Source organism: Lepisma saccharinum, chromosome 24 (assembly GCF_977018435.1).
Source record: "Lepisma saccharinum chromosome 24, izLepSacc3.1, whole genome shotgun sequence".
Taxonomy (NCBI): Eukaryota; Metazoa; Arthropoda; class Insecta; order Zygentoma; family Lepismatidae; genus Lepisma; species Lepisma saccharinum.
Window position 1 is genome coordinate 56,723,706 of NC_139252.1, and position 21,073 is coordinate 56,744,778.

At 37.6% G+C, this 21,073-nt stretch overlaps 1 protein-coding gene across 1 annotated transcript in view; it reads left to right on the forward strand.

Moving 5' to 3' along the window:
• Positions 1 to 21,073, forward strand: part of TyrRS-m (Tyrosine--tRNA ligase, mitochondrial) — a 68,574-nt gene that overhangs the window by 23,463 nt on the left and 24,038 nt on the right. Inside the window, exons 5-8 of the mRNA XM_083110757.1 lie at positions 1,078 to 1,294; positions 3,568 to 3,646; positions 17,644 to 17,852; positions 20,827 to 20,893. Coding sequence (XP_082966883.1) covers positions 1,078 to 1,294; positions 3,568 to 3,646; positions 17,644 to 17,852; positions 20,827 to 20,893 — 572 coding nt within the window. The remainder of the gene's footprint in view (positions 1 to 1,077; positions 1,295 to 3,567; positions 3,647 to 17,643; positions 17,853 to 20,826; positions 20,894 to 21,073) is intronic.

Consider the following 21,073-nt stretch of genomic DNA (forward strand, 5'->3'; position numbering starts at 1 on the left):
CATCGAACCCCCAGCCATTATATATATAAATAATAGGGCCTCCCCGATGGCGCAGTGGTAGCGTCGCTCGCTGCCTTGTGATCTGGTGGAGGCACAAGTGGTTTGGATCCAACTTTAAACTGTCAGTCCAGTCCCGATTAGCCTTACTGTGCATAAAGTGGACTTAAAACACCAACTCAACCCCAGCCGTTATAGGAGATTTCTCAGACTAGATTATGCTACCCACTTGTAACTCCCCAAGAATAATTTAATATTTTATTATATTAACAAAACCAAAGTACAATAAAGACATATTTTACCTTTCAGTAATTATTTTTATATAATTAATATTTGTAAAGTGGATAATTTTTTATATGGGTTTTTTGTATAATATCCAAAATATAGTTCAATCCAAATTAAAACATTAGTTTTGTGTTTACTAGACAATGTGTGAAGGGAATCTGAAGGCCAGATAATATGTGTTCCAGTTCTGCTTTTAAAATGATAATTGAGGACTAAAAGTGGTAAATGTTGTAAGTGCCAAAAGCGAAAGTGTTCAGCACATCAACCAGTATGAACGTTCATAGTAGTGCCTTTTTACATGCCCTTTGAACTACTTAGAGGGCTACCAGCCACTTTTCATGTTTACCACATTATCAAGCATGGCACATTTCAAAGTTTAATGTGGAAAACGGTGTTTGAATTATTGTGGCACTTACAGCGTTTACCAATTGTAGTCTTCAATTTATTGCTGGACTTCAATTAAATTTGTTAGTAATTATTCAGCATTTGCATCAGTTTTTTAGTATTATGGTCACTTAAATCAATAATTACAACCCTTTGACTAGTTTCCACGAATGCATCTAAAAGAATCACTGTTGTAAGGTAGCTGTTCAGTATTTATTAGTACAGCTTACATATATTGTAAATTGAAGAACTTTCAAAATTTAGATTTTGACATTCATATCTTATCAGTTTCAAATAATGTTGGTTCCGTGCTGGAAAATATATCATGTACATTTAGCATGAGCTGTTTATTTTTACCTTTTTATAAATCAATGGAGAATGATTACTGTATTTTTATGTTCTTCCTTTCAGAATTGTCAGGAACATGAACTGGTATAAGTCAATGGATGTTGTGGATTTTGTTGCTAAAGTAGGGCGGCACTTTAGAATGGGGACCCTTCTCTCTAGAGATAGTGTCCAGTCAAGGTTAAAATCTGAAACTGGCATGAGTTTCACAGAATTTACGTATCAGTTGTTCCAGGCATATGATTGGTTGTATCTTCACAAGAAATACGGATGTAGATTTCAGGTACGTTGAGAGTCTTGGAAAGAAATTGTAAATTATTTCGGGATACTGAAATAGAGTAGATTATAACTTACTGAAAGGTTGTGAAAGGTGGTGAGGCTAGAGATTGGCATGATATGTTGGATGGTAGTGCATTAGAATGCAATAGCAGATTCATGTTCGATTTCTGATTTTCTCTCTCTCGACTATGTGTAAGATTCTTATTTCTATTAATTTTACTTCGTGTATCAATGTCTATTCCTACAGTAAATATGTATTCCTACACTACCATCCAACATATCATGCCAATATATATATATATATATATATATATATATATATATATATATATATATATATATAGGATAAAAGGAAGGAGGGCCACAAGGGCTAAATAAAAAGTGAAAGAGGAGAGAGGAAACACTCACCGGACAAAGAAAATATTCAAATTTTCGTGATGGTATGTCACATCTTCAGGAGTAGAGAGACGTTCTCTCTACTATATATATATTCTCTCTCTCTCTCTCTCTCTCTCTCTCTCTCTCTCTCTCTCTCTCTCTCCCCTCCCTCCCCCTCCCTCCCCCTCCCTCCCCCTCCCTCCCCCTCCCTCCCTGGGCCCACCATCGCCCTGTGTAACCCATCACGCTTTTGGTTCGGGCTACAGGACGTGCACTCAGTCTCCGGGAGGAAGCAGTTCGTGGGACCAGTGTCCACCCACCATGTGAGGAAAATGAGGAGCTAAAAAAGAGTAGCTTAACCCAGTCACGGGAAATCTTCAATACACACAGAGGGTTTGTCATGCTGATCACATGTCACCCCGTAACTGGTTGAATGATCACCCACCTCTGCTGAGGCTTGTGTGAATGAGGCCTGCAGTTGGTAGGTATGCCTTGACCCTCAAAGGCTGTTGGTGCCATAGTATGTTATTCTCCCTCTGTCTGTTTGTGTGTGTGAGAGAGAGATAGGGATAAAGAGAATAGGCAAGAGATTGATGGAGATTTGGTTTATTTTACTTCACTTTTCTGCCACTTTTGTCTAATTGCGAAGATGAGGATGAGTGATGATATGATGGAATCAATGAAGGGATGCTCACAAGAAACTCCTATGCCAAAGCCTAGATTCGGACGATGCCAAGGAACCCGGGTTTGAATCCCAGCCTAAGCATGGATGTTTGCGAGTGTACATTCATCAATTTCATCACTAATCCCCATCTTCGCAAATTAGCCAAAAGTGGCACAAAAAGCGAAGTATAAATAAACAAATCAATCAATCCTAGATTCGAACGTGGTACCCCACTCCTTGTAGCATTCTGTGCTAACCAGTCTTTCATGGATGTCTGCAGATAGATTAAAGAGAGAGAGAAAGAGATAAAGATAGATAAATAGACAGAGAGATTAATTGCTTGATTGAATTAGCTGTTTTAAGTCCATTTTATGCACAGAAGGGCTAATTGGGTCTGGACCTAGAGTGGGATCTGAACAATTGTGCCATTTTTGCAGACCTCATGAAAGAAAAAAAATACTGGGAAAGTGCACTTCCTCGGTGGCATAATGGCAACGTCGCTGCCTTGTAATCCAGGAGCCCGGGTTTGATACCCAGTGGAGGCACATAGTGGTTCGGATCCTACTTTAAACTGTAGGCCCAGTCCCGATTAACCTTTCTGTGTATAAAGTGAACTTAAAATCAACAGCTCTACTCAACTGCTCGGAAAGTATTGTCCAATACTGATACATTTCCATCACTATTTGCTCGGCCTTAAGGCAAATGTCACATGAGATAAATTCCTGTCAGTTTCATTCAATGCTGTGCCAGGGGTCCCAGGTTCGAATCCTGGCCTGGGCATGGACGTTTGCGAGTGTCCATTCATCAATTTCATCATGTCGTCACTCTTCCCCATCTTCGCAAATTAGCCAAAAGTGGGTTTTCTTGTATGTATGCATTGCTTGCATTGTAGAATTATTTTCCTGTAGTTTACGGTTATTATAAGCATAAGAAAACAGTTTTTCGTTGTGACGTTTCAGGAGAACACACGCTCCCTTCATCAGACATTTTTTTTTTTTGATGAAGGGAGTGTGTGTTTTCTTATGCTTGTAATAACTGTAAACTACAGGAAAATAATTTCAGCCAAAAGTGGCACAAGAAGTAAAATAAAGCAAATCATCAATCAATCAATCAATCAATGCTGTGTAGCATAAGTGGAAAGATAGACTTTTGTAGTAACCAGTGAATTTTTGTATTAGCTTCATATTTTTTACTTGTGAAGAATAATGCAATTCCCTTTGTTCTGTTGACTATAGATTGGAGGGAGTGATCAGATGGGAAATATAGTCTCTGGCCATGATCTAATAAGAAAAGTTTTGAATACACAGGTATACGGTAAGTATTACTCTATTTAGTCGTTGTCACACTTTTTTTATTTATCATGCTATTAATGTCTTACACCATTGGCAACTCTGAGAACAGCTATCGGTGAAAACAGGCATTGTTCTAGTGCTATATGTGAGTATTGTTAATGATATCTGTTGAGGTGTATATGATGGATTTATTATGAATAGCAAGATGTAAGAAATATGGATGACAGGTACCCAGATTTAGGTAAAGTGTTCCCCTGTGCTTAGCACCACGCCATGAAGGCGTATAGGGGTGTGGGGGTAACAGCTGTTTGGTTATCTTCAGCAGTTCCCGGATTTGAACCGGCTGGGGATCGAGCCCGGGACCTTGAGCATGGTAGTCAGACGCATTACCGACTGAGCCACCGCGACCTCGGATACATCTGGTATCTGTTTCCTGGATATTCCAAATGTGCATATAATTCTGTGCAATATGGATGAAATGTAGGGTTGATTCAGTACCAATACTGCCATTTGGAAATTGAAACAGTTGAAGTACAAGGGTCGTTCAAGGTTGACCGGGACTTTTTTTTCTGCAGAGGAAATAGGTAGCAGAAGAAACACCAAACTATGTCAGTTTTTCAAAGTATTCTCCGTGCGCGCCGAGGCACCGTTGCCATCGTTCTGGCAGCTCCCGAATTCCTTTGGCGTAGAAAGAACTTGGTTGTTGTCGTAGCCACTGGAGGACATCGCTCCGCAGTGCTTCGTCTGTCATGAATTTCTTCCCTCCCAGATGGTCTTTAAGGGGTGCAAACAAATGATAATCACTGGGGGCTAAATCCGGACTGTAGGGGGGATGGGGCAGAACTACCCAGCGCATGTCGGCCAGAGTTGTTGTTGTCACATTGGCCGTGTGAGGGCGGGCATTGTCATGGAGAAGAATGACATTTCCAGACAACATCCCAGGTGTTTTCTTGCGAATGGACTTTCGTACAGCACCACTCAACAATGTGGAGTAATACTGGGCATTAATCGTGCTCCCTTTGTCCAGAAAATCCACATGGATAACGCCCTTCATGTCCCAGAAGACACTTGCCATGATCTTTCCAGCGGACGGCTGCGTTTTGCTTTTCTTGGGGGGCGGGGAACCTTTATGCCGCCACTCAATGCTGCGTCTTTTGGTCTCTGGGGTTGAATTGTCCAACCATGTTTCATCACACGTGATGATGGATTGCAACAATTCATCACCTTCTGCTCGAAACCGATTCAGAAGCTGTTCACAGACCGTCCTGCGTGTCCACTTCTGATCGAATGTCAGCTGGCGGGGAACCCGCCTTGCACAGATTTTGCAGAAGCGTAAGTGGTCGTGAATGATTGTCTCAACACTCCCGACACTGATATTCACCTCGGCAGCAATATCCCACACTGTTACTCGCCGGTTCTCAAGGATCATTTGCTCAACACATGCGATATTCACTGGTGTGACCGCAGTCGGGCGAATGTGTCCATGCGCTTCATTTGTCACCAGCTCCCGTCCTTCGCGAAACTGCTCACACCATTCGTACACTCTTGTCCGCGACTTCGTTTGTTCACCACACTGTGCTTGCAATCGTCTGAAAATCTCAGCTGGTTTCACTTTCTCCTTCACAAGAAATTTGATTACACACTGCTGCTCCACAGCCACAGACACACTGCTTGCTGCCATGTTCGCTGCAACTGCTGCGCATGCGCGAAATACGTCATGCTGGGCTCTAGTTACTCGCGAAGGAATACATTACGTCACCTGCACGTTTCATCATGATCCGGCTATTCATCGATTTTTTACGTACGAAAATCCCGGTCAACCTTGAATGACCCTTGTACATTGCATCAAAAGATATCAGTTTGGCGGTTACGCGGAGATAGGTAATTAACTCTGATACACTTACTACTCATTTTTCCGCGAAAGTTTTTTTCAGCGATCGATTTCGCCACTTGTCTGGTGGCTTTGTCAGCAGCTGCCAGCAGCAGCAAGACAGTTCACGCCTGACGAAGCCACCAGACGAGTGGCGATATCGATTGCTGAAAAAAAAAATGCGGAAAAATCAATTGTAAGTGTATCAAAGTTAATTACAGTTGAAGTAGTTCAAAATATATAAAATTTCAAAACATAGTTTGTAACCGATCTTGACGCACCCCTTATAAAAGTTGACCCGCCCTCGCTGGGGAAAAAAGGGCGGCAAGAGACGTTAAAGTCTTTTCTGGGGGACGATTGTTGTGCGTTGCAGAGAAGACAGTCCGAGTCAAGCATTGATACGGTTAGGACCCATATCACGTTGGTTATTGGTTTTGCGGGCAAAGAACAAGCTGTGAGTGAACTAATGGCCATGATCTCAGCCGGAAAGAGATATAGAGTCTATAGAATAAACTGTGAGTGAACTATCGGTCTGTGCAGTATCTCTACCAGAACATGTTACTAAAGAAGAGAGGCTACATGTTTATTATGAACCAAGGACAGGAGGATTAGAAGATTGAAGACGTCGAACTCGGTGTCAGCAAGATTTGTGTTTTCCCCCCAACTCCCCTTAAGTGTTCACCGTTAGTGTTTTTCAGCGTGTTTATCGCCAAGTGAATTGAATACCGAAGAAGTTACATCGAAGACGTAAGTACTCAGTGAAGTAACCACTAAGTTTGGTCTTATATCTCAACAAATTCACACCGGAAGCTGACTAATCTGTGTATTCCGGAATCGTTTGTAAACCACAGACGTCAGGTGCCTGGGCCTTTAATAAATATTAATACTGTACTTTGTAGTGTATGAATACTTAGATAGTTATATATAAAAATTCACTGCTGGTCTCCTTTTGTGTGAATGAAGTTGATCGACGGCAGAATATAAATTGCTCGAATAAAAGCAAAACCAAAGAAAAAACGATATATGGTGCCTTGTACCCGGGAAATCCTTCTGGTTATTTGTTGAGATACTATGTTAGATTTAAGAAATCATGTTGATATTGGATTATTTGTGTGTAAAATATTGGTGTTCTACGTAAGAAAATGGAAGAAAAAGCTGTACTGTTTGATCGGAAGAGCAGGTTTCTTTTTTTTCTCTCCCTCTTGCTGCAGCTGTAAGGTATTAAGGGATTAGCAAGCTAGCGATAAGTAAGTCAGTGGTGGGAACATGGTTCGAATGATATGGAAAGGTCCTTGTTGCGGCAAGTGGAGGATTTCAAACGGCGGAATTGTTTGTTCAGTCTGTAAACAAATGTTCCACAGGGATTGTGTGGGAATGAACAAATGTGAATTCAAAGATGATCAGGCTGATTTTTGCTGTGAACAATGTAAGAGTCGCGCTGACAATGAAACTTCAATTGAAGTAAAAGTAGAAGAAAGTGCACAGGGTGATCCAAAATTAACTAGCGAGAATGAAGAGAATGTTGACCTCACGTCACTTTTGTTATTTATGAAGCAGAGTAGGCAAGAGCAGAATAATAAATTTGACATGTTGTACCAGAATGTGGAGGAAAGTAATCAAACCATGCAAGAAATGAGCGTACGGCTGGAAGATAGATTGGATAAGTTAGAAATTAAAGTATCTAAATTGGAAGAGTTATGTAGTTTACATGATCATAAGCATTCTTGTCAGATTATGCATGAAGAACCAAACACGAGTTCAGAATTCAAGGTGGAGGTTCTTGAAAGTCCAGTGAAGATTCAACACAAACAAGTGAGTGTATTAGTAACAAAACTGAATAAAGTTGAGGATATATTACCCATTGAGATGCAGCGAAATAATGAGCTGATAAAAAATGGAAATGAAGGTATTCCTAGAGAACCGAATGCGAAAAATGATGATCTGTACTCCAACTTGAAAGGATGTGTAACTTCAGACAGAACATTTCAGGAAATGATTATGATCAATAAGAGGAAGATAAATAGAGCAAGACTTAGATATGGTTTTGTAGAAAAACTGAAAAAACTGAATCGAAAGAAATTGAAGAGAGCGAAGAATTTAGATAAAACTGAAGAAACATTGGAGAAAGTTCGCAAAAGGTCTAAGAATGCCAACACAGATGAATCAGATTCAGACACTAAGTTGCCGGAGAAAAGTAAGAAGGAGGTGAAACAGAAAAAGCAAGGAGTGTAGGTATTTTATGAAGATGTTGAGCTTGATGCGAAGCCCCGACAGAAGCTAGACTGGAAGAAGAGAAAGAAGAAATTAGTTTCTCTACTTGAAGAAAGTTGAAAGAAGAGGAAGAAGAAAAAGGTTGGCTTAGGAAAAGAAAGAACAACAAGCTCTAAATATCGAACATAAATTTGTGATTGTTATATTATGTGTATGAGAAGCTGTTAATGGAAATAAGCTACTAAAAATGTGTAAATGTTATCTAGAGTGAAATATAATGTAAACAAATATATATATATATATATTCTTTGATAGTTGTTTTGAACTAGTCATGGTTCAATGAGAAACTGTTCTGTTACTCATACATTTGGTAAAAACACTGTTGCTATTAATCTCAATAGACATTTGAACGAGTGGGTATATTATGAAAATGTTAAAAGTAGTTTTTAAATTTAATATTTCATTTTAAAAAAAATGCGAAGATTTAAAAATGTAAGTAAACCTCTAAGTTATCTATGATTATGCACAGATAGAGTCAAGAACGGATGAGAAAGAAGATCGAACATTTACGCCCAAAGTAGATACACTTGGGAAGTTCTCCAGAATGAAAGATGATATAGTGTTAATGGAATGATAAATAGCATTAATAGAAGAAAGAAGTAACGAGAGTTCTTGGACATACAGATGATAAAAAGTCAGTGTGAATTAAGAGAAAACGAAAGTGCGAGAGATGCACAAAGTTGAAAATCAGGTCGAAGGCAAACCGGAAAATAGTTGTTTAAAATAAGGTCGAAGATAGACCGGAAATTATTACAGTTGTGTATTAAAGTACATGCTGACGTGAAGTAAATATGAATGTTCAAGATTCTGTTACTAGTCTTAAAGATATATGCTATTAAGCGGTGAATCGTAAGGAAATTGGAAATTTTTCAGAATTAATGATCTGGGCTTGATGATATTTTGTATACGAGAAAGAAAAGTAGAGTTATGGCAAAAGCAGGAAGGTTTACTGTTAAGATTATTTTGATGCCCGACCTTGTGGCCAAGTGGTTAGCACATCGCACTGCGACGCCAAGGGTCCCGGGTTCGAATACCGGTCGGGCTTGGTTGTTTGTGAATGTCCATTCAACAATTTCATCATTTCATCACTCATCCCCATCTTCGCAAATTAGCCAAGAGACACAAAACGCGAAGTAAAATAAACTAAATCAAATCAAAATCAAATCAAAGATTATTTTGATCAAGTAAGGTGATATTTTTTAAAGATAAAAGCAATAAAGTTATTTTTGGAACAATTCTATCAAAGCTCGCTCAAGTGTTTATTTCAGGTTATGAGTGTTAGAAAAAAGAAAAGTTGGCATATTTAACAAAGTTACAGAAAGTAAAAGAGGATGTTAATGTGATAAAGTAAGGTTTATGAAGATGATGCAGTAAAATTAAAATAGAATTGAAAAAGAGTTATATGTAAAATAAATAGAACAACCGATGAAGGGTTGAAGAACAGTCTGAAAATTGTTGAAAGTTTATGTAAAATGAAACAAAAGAAAATGCTAGAATGTTAAATATATGAAAAGAAAAATATTATTTGAATAATTTATGAAAGCAAACTGGTTCAAACAAAGGTGATATATATTTAAGTTAAAAAAGAACACTCAAAATTATTGATTTTTCGTAATAGCAATCTACAGTAATAATTCATTAAGTATTATCTTGATGCTAAAGAAAAGCTGCTTTTGATAAATATTGTTTGAGAATGTTTTCTAAATGTGTGTAAGCATACTGGTGTCTATGTAATTATATTGTATGTGGAGTATATATGATCTGTACTTGATTGAATAATTGGATTTATATGTAAGATGTTTAAGTTGGGAGTGGAAAAATGTTTGATTTGTAAGTTTCGCAGTTATCTAGATTGGCGCCAGAATGCCAACTTGCGTATTGGATAAGTAAAGTAACAAGAGAAGCAATTTAATCTCTAAAGATGTTTTATAAAATTAAATATGGTTTGTACAAAAAAAAGAAAAAAAAACGAAGGGAAAATTTGTATGTACGAGGCACGTCTAATAATTGAAGATGTTGTTTAGAATGGTAATAGTTATTAAGTTATTATCTCTCATAAATATCCATCTAATAACTTTTTGGAGGAGGGGGCTGTTGTAACCGATCTTGACGCACCCCTTATAAAAGTTGACCCGCCCTCGCTGGGGAAAAAAGGGCAGCAAGAGACGTTAACGTCTTTTCTGGGGGACTATTGTTGTGCGTTGCAGAGAAGACAGTCCGACTCAAGCATTGATACGGTTAGGACCCATATCACGATTGTTATTGGTTTCACGGGCAAAGAACAAGCTGTGAGTGAACTAATGGCCATGATCTCAGCCGGAAAGAGATATAGAGTCTATAGAATAAACTGTGAGTGAACTATCGGTCTGTGCAGTATCTCTACCAGAACATGTTACTAAAGAAGAGAGGCTACATGTTTATTATGAACCAAGGACAGGAGGATTAGAAGATTGAAGACGTCGAACTCGGTGTCAGCAAGATTTGTGTTTTCCCCCCAACTCCCCTTAAGTGTTCACCGTTAGTGTTTTTCAGCGTGTTTATCGCCAAGTGAATTGAATACCGAAGAAGTTACATCGAAGACGTAAGTACTCAGTGAAGTAACCACTAAGTTTGATTTTATATCTCAACAAATTCACACCGGAAGCTGACTAATCTGTGTATTCCGGAATCGTTTGTAAACCACAGACGTCAGGTGCCTGGGCCTTTAATAAATATTAATACTGTACTTTGTAGTGTATGAATACTTAGATAGTTATATATAAAAATTCACTGCTGGTCTCCTTTTGTGTGAATGAAGTTGATCGACGGCAGAATATAAATTGCTCGAATAAAAGCAAAACCAAAGAAAAAACGATATATGGTGCCTTGTACCCGGGAAATCCTTCTGGTTATTTGTTGAGATACTATGTTAGATTTAAGAAATCATGTTGATATTGGATTATTTGTGTGTAAAATATTGGTGTTCTACGTAAGAAAATGGAAGAAAAAGCTGTACTGTTTGATCGGAAGAGCAGGTTTCTTTTTTTTCTCTCCCTCTTGCTGCAGCTGTAAGGTATTAAGGGATTAGCAAGCTAGCGATAAGTAAGTCAGTGGTGGGAACATGGTTCGAATGATATGGAAAGGTCCTTGTTGCGGCAAGTGGAGGATTTCAAACGGCGGAATTGTTTGTTCAGTCTGTAAACAAATGTTCCACAGGGATTGTGTGGGAATGAACAAATGTGAATTCAAAGATGATCAGGCTGATTTTTGCTGTGAACAATGTAAGAGTCGCGCTGACAATGAAACTTCAATTGAAGTAAAAGTAGAAGAAAGTGCACAGGGTGATCCAAAATTAACTAGCGAGAATGAAGAGAATGTTGACCTCACGTCACTTTTGTTATTTATGAAGCAGAGTAGGCAAGAGCAGAATAATAAATTTGACATGTTGTACCAGAATGTGGAGGAAAGTAATCAAACCATGCAAGAAATGAGCGTACGGCTGGAAGATAGATTGGATAAGTTAGAAATTAAAGTATCTAAATTGGAAGAGTTATGTAGTTTACATGATCATAAGCATTCTTGTCAGATTATGCATGAAGAACCAAACACGAGTTCAGAATTCAAGGTGGAGGTTCTTGAAAGTCCAGTGAAGATTCAACACAAACAAGTGAGTGTATTAGTAACAAAACTGAATAAAGTTGAGGATATATTACCCATTGAGATGCAGCGAAATAATGAGCTGATAAAAAATGGAAATGAAGGTATTCCTAGAGAACCGAATGCGAAAAATGATGATCTGTACTCCAACTTGAAAGGATGTGTAACTTCAGACAGAACATTTCAGGAAATGATTATGATCAATAAGAGGAAGATAAATAGAGCAAGACTTAGATATGGTTTTGTAGAAAAACTGAAAAAACTGAATCGAAAGAAATTGAAGAGAGCGAAGAATTTAGATAAAACTGAAGAAACATTGGAGAAAGTTCGCAAAAGGTCTAAGAATGCCAACACAGATGAATCAGATTCAGACACTAAGTTGCCGGAGAAAAGTAAGAAGGAGGTGAAACAGAAAAAGCAAGGAGTGTAGGTATTTTATGAAGATGTTGAGCTTGATGCGAAGCCCCGACAGAAGCTAGACTGGAAGAAGAGAAAGAAGAAATTAGTTTCTCTACTTGAAGAAAGTTGAAAGAAGAGGAAGAAGAAAAAGGTTGGCTTAGGAAAAGAAAGAACAACAAGCTCTAAATATCGAACATAAATTTGTGATTGTTATATTATGTGTATGAGAAGCTGTTAATGGAAATAAGCTACTAAAAATGTGTAAATGTTATCTAGAGTGAAATATAATGTAAACAAATATATATATATATATATTCTTTGATAGTTGTTTTGAACTAGTCATGGTTCAATGAGAAACTGTTCTGTTACTCATACATTTGGTAAAAACACTGTTGCTATTAATCTCAATAGACATTTGAACGAGTGGGTATATTATGAAAATGTTAAAAGTAGTTTTTAAATTTAATATTTCATTTTAAAAAAAATGCGAAGATTTAAAAATGTAAGTAAACCTCTAAGTTATCTATGATTATGCACAGATAGAGTCAAGAACGGATGAGAAAGAAGATCGAACATTTACGCCCAAAGTAGATACACTTGGGAAGTTCTCCAGAATGAAAGATGATATAGTGTTAATGGAATGATAAATAGCATTAATAGAAGAAAGAAGTAACGAGAGTTCTTGGACATACAGATGATAATAAGTCAGTGTGAATTAAGAGAAAACGAAAGTGCGAGAGATGCACAAAGTTGAAAATCAGGTCGAAGGCAAACCGGAAAATAGTTGTTTAAAATAAGGTCGAAGATGGACCGGAAATTATTACAGTTGTGTATTAAAGTACATGCTGACGTGAAGTAAATATGAATGTTCAAGATTCTGTTACTAGTCTTAAAGATATATGCTATTAAGCGGTGAATCGTAAGGAAATTGGAAATTTTTCAGAATTAGTGATCTGGGCTTGATGATATTTTGTATACGAGAAAGAAAAGTAGAGTTATGGCAAAAGCAGGAAGGTTTACTGTTAAGATTATTTTGATGCCCGACCTTGTGGCCGAGTGGTTAGCACATCGCGCTGCGACGCCAAGGGTCCCGGGTTCGAATACCGGTCGGGCTTGGTTGTTTGTGAATGTCCATTCAACAATTTCATCATTTCATCACTCATCCCCATCTTCGCAAATTAGCCAAGAGACACAAAACGCGAAGTAAAATAAACTAAATCAAATCAAAATCAAATCAAAGATTATTTTGATCAAGTAAGGTGATATTTTTTAAAGATAAAAGCAATAAAGTTATTTTTGGAACAATTCTATCAAAGCTCGCTCAAGTGTTTATTTCAGGTTATGAGTGTTAGAAAAAAGAAAAGTTGGCATATTTAACAAAGTTACAGAAAGTAAAAGAGGATGTTAATGTGATAAAGTAAGGTTTATGAAGATGATGCAGTAAAATTAAAATAGAATTGAAAAAGAGTTATATGTAAAATAAATAGAACAACCGATGAAGGGTTGAAGAACAGTCTGAAAATTGTTGAAAGTTTATGTAAAATGAAACAAAAGAAAATGCTAGAATGTTAAATATATGAAAAGAAAAATATTATTTGAATAATTTATGAAAGCAAACTGGTTCAAACAAAGGTGATATATATTTAAGTTAAAAAAGAACACTCAAAATTATTGATTTTTCGTAATAGCAATCTACAGTAATAATTCATTAAGTATTATCTTGATGCTAAAGAAAAGCTGCTTTTGATAAATATTGTTTGAGAATGTTTTCTAAATGTGTGTAAGCATACTGGTGTCTATGTAATTATATTGTATGTGGAGTATATATGATCTGTACTTGATTGAATAATTGGATTTATATGTAAGATGTTTAAGTTGGGAGTGGAAAAATGTTTGATTTGTAAGTTTCGCAGTTATCTAGATTGGCGCCAGAATGCCAACTTGCGTATTGGATAAGTAAAGTAACAAGAGAAGCAATTTAATCTCTAAAGATGTTTTATAAAATTAAATATGGTTTGTACAAAAAAAAGAAAAAAAAACGAAGGGAAAATTTGTATGTACGAGGCACGTCTAATAATTGAAGATGTTGTTTAGAATGGTAATAGTTATTAAGTTATTATCTCTCATAAATATCCATCTAATAACTTTTTGGAGGAGGGGGCTGTTGTAACCGATCTTGACGCACCCCTTATAAAAGTTGACCCGCCCTCGCTGGGGAAAAAAGGGCAGCAAGAGACGTTAACGTCTTTTCTGGGGGACTATTGTTGTGCGTTGCAGAGAAGACAGTCCGACTCAAGCATTGATACGGTTAGGACCCATATCACGATTGTTATTGGTTTCGCGGGCAAAGAACAAGCTGTGAGTGAACTAATGGCCATGATCTCAGCCGGAAAGAGATATAGAGTCTATAGAATAAACTGTGAGTGAACTATCGGTCTGTGCAGTATCTCTACCAGAACATGTTACTAAAGAAGAGAGGCTACATGTTTATTATGAACCAAGGACAGGAGGATTAGAAGATTGAAGACGTCGAACTCGGTGTCAGCAAGATTTGTGTTTTCCCCCCAACTCCCCTTAAGTGTTCACCGTTAGTGTTTTTCAGCGTGTTTATCGCCAAGTGAATTGAATACCGAAGAAGTTACATCGAAGACGTAAGTACTCAGTGAAGTAACCACTAAGTTTGATTTTATATCTCAACAAATTCACACCGGAAGCTGACTAATCTGTGTATTCCGGAATCGTTTGTAAACCACAGACGTCAGGTGCCTGGGCCTTTAATAAATATTAATACTGTACTTTGTAGTGTATGAATACTTAGATAGTTATATATAAAAATTCACTGCTGGTCTCCTTTTGTGTGAATGAAGTTGATCGACGGCAGAATATAAATTGCTCGAATAAAAGCAAAACAAAAAAAAAAAAAACGATATAAGTTTTTGATTGCAACTATACCATATCAATCTACTAGGAGAGTCAAATTTACATGAGTTATCAACTGTTATTTACAATATGACCTCAAGGCTGCAACATTGAACAAGTGAGCTTCACAACATCATTTTTGTCATTTTAGAGATTGCGCCTCTTGCATGTACCAGCGAAGAGCAGTGGTTGCTTGCCCTCTGGAAGCCTAAAACTTATAGACATTCTACGGCAAATGAAAATCCAATGTCTCTGTGCATGCTTACCATGCTAGCAAGTTTACAAATAGAGGACGAAGTTCGACAATGGCCTCACTTCACATGAAGATGGGTGGAAAGACCTTCACGGTTTCCAAATATTATTTTTCTTGAGGTATACAGGCACTAACTCACACTTGAAAATGTATGTGGATCAGCAATGGGTCTATGCTAAAATTCAGCAAACTTGTGCAACTTTACATGTAGAAATCTACTAGATGAAAAACAAAAACAAACAAAGGTTTTCATCTGACTGACCCTTCTACTAGAGTTTTTCTTTCATATATTCATTATTTCACACGAGATAATTAATTTATCAGAAATTCCATTTCTCCCCATGATGCTGTTACTGAAATTATGAAAGTTATACATTTTGCATATTTTCAGGAGATTTAGACTGGAGCAATGGTAAGGTAAGGGGAAGTTCCCTGTGCACATAGCACCGTGCCATGAAAGTACACTGCTCTCCATAAATTAAGCAACAAATGGTGATCATACAATAGAATCAAACACAATGCCGGAGGGTGTACATATTTTATTTGTAACGAAAGTGACCGTTGTCTGACACTAATAAGGGATATGATCCCTAACGCATTCGTTGCTTTCTTTCAGCGTGTCCACCACTCTTCTTCTCTTTTCTCCAACTGTTTTCTCTTGTACCTCACATTTTCTTGTTGTTGCTTAATTTCTGGAGGGCAGTGTACATTTAGGTGATGTGGGGCCCCACACATTTTCAATTTCTGTCATTTTGGAGATGATGTGATCAGCACCACAGACTGCCCACCTTTACCCCCAAGGGTGCCCCCAGGTACCCATTAATTTGAGGCTGGGTGAGCCCCGGAACAGCTTTATTCCAGCCTTAGATCACCCTCCTGTATGGCAGTCAGACGCCATACCGTCTAGACCAAAAGTGTCACTTGAATTTTTTTGTAGATCCTGCTAGTCCCATGGTCTTTGGAAAAGTATTGGCTGGTGCTGTTGGTTAAATTTAAACGATACTTTTTGATACCAATATCACAGGTTAAGTAAGGTAAAAAGAGATAAAGGTACCCCAGTGCGTGTGCACACCTACCATGAAGACATATGGGGTGACAGTGGCGGCCGGTGGCAAGTATGATGGGTAGTGCCAACGTGATCAAGAAATCGGAAAAAAACCCCTCTACAATGTCCCTCCTCCTGCCCCCTCCTTGAGGTTGCGCCACTGGCCAAGATGTTTATCCTCGTTTGGTAATGTGGAATACAACGTGTGTTTAAGTAATAACGTACTAATCTGATTCATCTTCACTCACTAACCTATCTTTATACACTACAGGACACTTCCCTAAAAATATAGCAATTACAAGAGGTAAGGAAAAACAAATCCTATCACCTTTTCCTCCTCCATGCACACATATTCTAACTGGATGTCGAAAATATCTTTGTTATGAAAAGAAATTGTCGAAATGCCAAAGGAAACTCGCATCATCATAGGATTTTTTAATTTTATATTTTACTAAAAGTCTGGATGGCTCTCTTGGTGCATCTATCTATTATCAAAAATGTTCATTTAACTTTGGAAAAATACTAGGTTCGTTTCTCCAGAAGTAGGCAGAAATTATTTCCCATCTTACAAATCAGCCGTATTTAGCGACTTTTCTCTGAAAGTGGCAACTGTGTCAACACTGCGAAAGTTCCCTCGCCGTGCCAGGCTAAGATGGGCACAATTTCTTAAGGGCTAACCCCGCCCCCTGTCACTTTGTTCTCGGCTCATGGTGGAAATGTTCCTCGCGGAGACTTCTTCAACCCTCTGCACGTGTGTCAACTTGGTTAGGTCCATGGGCTAGACCAGCTCTTGGGCGGCACGGACTGTTGCCTCGTGAGAGTACGAACGAAACAGCTGGCGATGCAGTGTCAGCTTGACCGATTGCAAGATTCGAATCTCCTTGTCTGTAAACTATCCATGTATTCATTTAACAATACTTGGTGAGGTATGTGTTTCTTCTGAGGGTAGTGCCATGGCACAGCGGCTCTACTTCTTGAGCTTCCGCTGTGGGGAGATGAGGAATTATTGAGCTCCACATATTCTTGATCTTGGCTATAGTTGGGATGCTGTGATCAGCATCATGCCACTAGGTACCCGTTTGTAAGAGGCTGGGTGGACCTCAGACCCACACAGCAGAAACAGTTAAATGGCTTTAAAAATTCCTAGTCCAGATCACCTGCCCCAGGAATTGAAGATGCTCTATCACAGCTGATATTGACGCATTGTTATCAGTATTGGCTCAGCAATAATAAAATATTATGTACTATCCAGATTAAGTTCTGATTTGAATCTGTACTTTGTTTGTACTATTGATGGATGTTAACATGGCAAATATAGGTGGAGCATCATGTGAAAATGTTTCTTCTGTGTATTTTCCAAAATTTTGTTACAATAGGTTTAAAGTCGGCCATCTTGAAACACCTTGGCCAGTTTCAGTCAAATGCAATACAAAATCAGTCCTCTTGAGATACCTAACTGCTGTGCAAATTTTATTTATATTTACACAGAATCATGTAATCAGTCACACAATATTGGGATTTTCATTTTGTGTGGGAAGCTTTTAATGTGCCATGTCTGTGTTTACTGTGTGTCTATGTATCAAATGTTCACTCAAGGCATGCCTACTATGTTATGTTTATTTGCAGGTTTTACACTGCCTTTAGTTACATCAGAATCTGGAGATAAGTTGGGGAAATCTGCAGGGAATGCAGTGTGGCTAAATCCGGACAAAACATCTCCTTTTGAATTGTATCAATTCTTTGTCAGAGTAAAAGATTCCGAAGTTGAAAAGTTACTCAAATTGTATACTTTCTACCCACTGGAAAAGATTGATGAGATCATGCTGAAACATAAGGTAATTTGAAACTGAAAAATTGCTATTAACCGTTTAATATTATAGTGATTTTTTAAATACTGAAAGTAAGTGAAAAACCACACTGCTTTGTATTGCAGGCTTCTGGAAGACCTACTAACCCTCTTTTTTAATGTCACATAAGGACCAAGGATTTTAGATGTGCTCAGGATTATGCATTGTGTTTTACATGGGTGACACTATTGAATTTCTTCTTCAAGAAAGTAATTTTAATGGGTAATATTCCCATTTTCATCTAGGATAATCACAAGCTCATATCTCTTTCAGCTGAGTGAGACAAATGTGGTCATTAATTTTATCCATTTGTTTAATATCTTAAACAGTACATTATTTTTTTCTAATATGTACACAAACTTTTCATTCGTATCATCAATCTTGATTAAAACAAACAAAACCTGTGTAGTGAAGTACATTGTGTTGAATCAGATCATAGATTTCTGACAAAATCCATGATAAAAAAAAAGTTGAATTTGACATGACTGGTTTGTCAGTTTTATAAATGGTAAAATGAGTGTTGTCAACTAAGATCTAAATTTTTTAACCCACCTGATCTCATCAGGTCTAAGCATTACGTAGGGGTTAAAATACGAGGCATGTCAGGAAAGTAAAGATTCAATGTATATATCTTAGGGAAAATATGTAAGTCTTAAGTTGACAACACTGAGAGTAACCTTGATCCTCTTTAAGAAGGCCATCAGAGATCACAGATGGCCTCCCACTCCTGTGTTCGTCATAGAACCTCCCGCGAAGGCATGACACTACTTCATCACATTGTATCTTTACTTTCCTGACACACCTCATATGTTAAGGTGTGGTTTTGTTTGTGCGATGGTTGCATGCGACGACTGCGTGCAGTCGCTGCACACATACACATCAAATTGAATTCACCAGAAGTGGTTTTGTTTGTGCATTGAACACTAGAGAATGCATGCGGTTGCTGCAACGACTCCTCTGGGAGCAGTCAGCCTGCAGCAATCACATGCGTTCCAGTAGGTTCTCGTGTTCCTCGATTGTGCAACTTGTGTTTCTTGCTTGGAAGAGTGAGGTTCAGCAAAGAGGATGATTCAAAACTCATAGAACTGGACAACTGGTTGCAGTTCAACAGGAATTATGCGATTCCTCTCACAAGGACTGCAAAGATGTGGTGCTGAGTGATAATTTTTGAGAAATCGTAGTACCCTCACATCTGGATAATAGAACAGGTGAATAGAAACTGCAAGCAGTTTATTTAGTGGCCCTCACAGAATTTCCGCAATCTACAAATTACTAAAAATATTATTTTAACATAGTTACGTATTTTTGCATATTTTGGTGATTTATCTACTTATTTCACAAGCTTTGGCTACATAAAAATCCGGCCCTTGGAATGAGTGTTGATCGACGGGAAGATGAGGTTGACTTATTTTACAAAAGTGGCAATGTCAGTGATAAAATTGCCATGGCATTTACAGTCACAGGCAAAACTTACATCCCTGCAAGAATTGACGGAACTGGGAAATCAAGCCACTAATGTGACGCTGAGTGTGGAAAATATTGTTTTTATATCAGAATCCACAAATTTGATTTAAATATTCAGGAAATATCGATAAATGGTATCAACAAAACATTTGTCTCTGTTTGATTATTGTATTTATCCAATTATTAGAACCCACTACGATAGTACTAAATATTGATTGTAAACAAGAACTTTTCTTACTGTTTTTGAAGGTAATTTCTGAATATTTTCCTTAATATCATACAAAACAAAATGAAATTGATTTATTCTTAAACAAAAAAATGTGTGGAACTACGTTTCATTGTGTGATATTTTATAATTAAGTTGTAATGGTATCCTTCATTTATCCTTTTGTACATCTCATCTGTTCTCTTCCTCTTGCGGGTTTTTGTCAATATTCTAGTTTCTTTTTGTTTTAAAATGTACAAACACATCTGTCTCTGGACGTGACTATTGCAGATAACTCCTTCTGTCACCGTTGCATGCATCTGCTGCATAAACGAAACTTCCCTACCCATGTGCCAGTTGCAAGCAATCACTGCATGCAGCAAATCGCATGTGACCATCGCACAAACGAAACCGTACCTTTAGTGATTAAAATAAATAGATTAAAACATTATAAAACCCTTTCACTAGGAAGTCTTGGCCAGCAAATTCCTCCTTTACCGTTCACCACCAGTTAATCTGCATGGCAACACCTGCATGTAGATGGATCTGTCATGTTCTTATTTCTTTCCACTCCTGATGCAGGTTTGAAAATTCAGAACTTAGTCGAACATTTGTGATCTCATAGTTGCCAGGTTATCATATATTTTATGTTCTTCACCCATGTAAAATAAACATTCCCAATTTATTGTCATTTAAGTTATTTTATTATGGAAAAATATTTTGTGTATTTTTAAAATTCACTAAAAATTGTTTCAAATAAACTGGATGTTGGGATAAATGGCCTCAGCTTCATAAATTCACTTACAAAAATAACTCTTGTCATCACTTTGTAATCCAGAGCCCTGGGTTCAAACCCTGTGCAGGCACATAGGAATTTGGATCCCACTATAAACTGTAGGTCCAGTACTGATTTGCCTATCTGAGCACATAGTGAACTTACAACGTAAAACAAATTTTTACGAAAACAACTCTAATATATGCATGTACAAAAATTTTCATATACAACACATGCTGATATATTGAAGAAAGTATGTTAAGGGTAATTATATTTAATCAACAGTGTTAAGTTTGAAAATTAATTGCACAGAAACTGTTAGAAAAATGTTGCTTAACTATCAGTAGAATAGTTACTTTAATATCAAAAATGCAGTCTGCATGTCCTACTCATGACGATGGAATACCCCATATATATTATTGTTAACAGTTGGTGCATTTTCTCATACATTTTCTCCAAATTGAAATTCTTTTTTAACATTAGGCAGAATTTGATTTTGTTCATATACTTTGTCGTAGGAAGAACCTGAGTCAAGGTATGCCCAAAGGAAATTGGCAAAGCAGGTCACTATGCTGGTGCATGGAGGTAAGACATTTATGTACACTTCCCAAACTTGAAGAGATTCTCCACATATATCAGACAGGCCAGTTCCAGATATGCTTCCAAGAGCTAACGTCACATCCCTGAGTGAGATTAGCTCCCCAAAACATGGAAGAATATCCGGAACTGACGTAGCTGATATCAGGAGAGAATCTTTTTATCAGT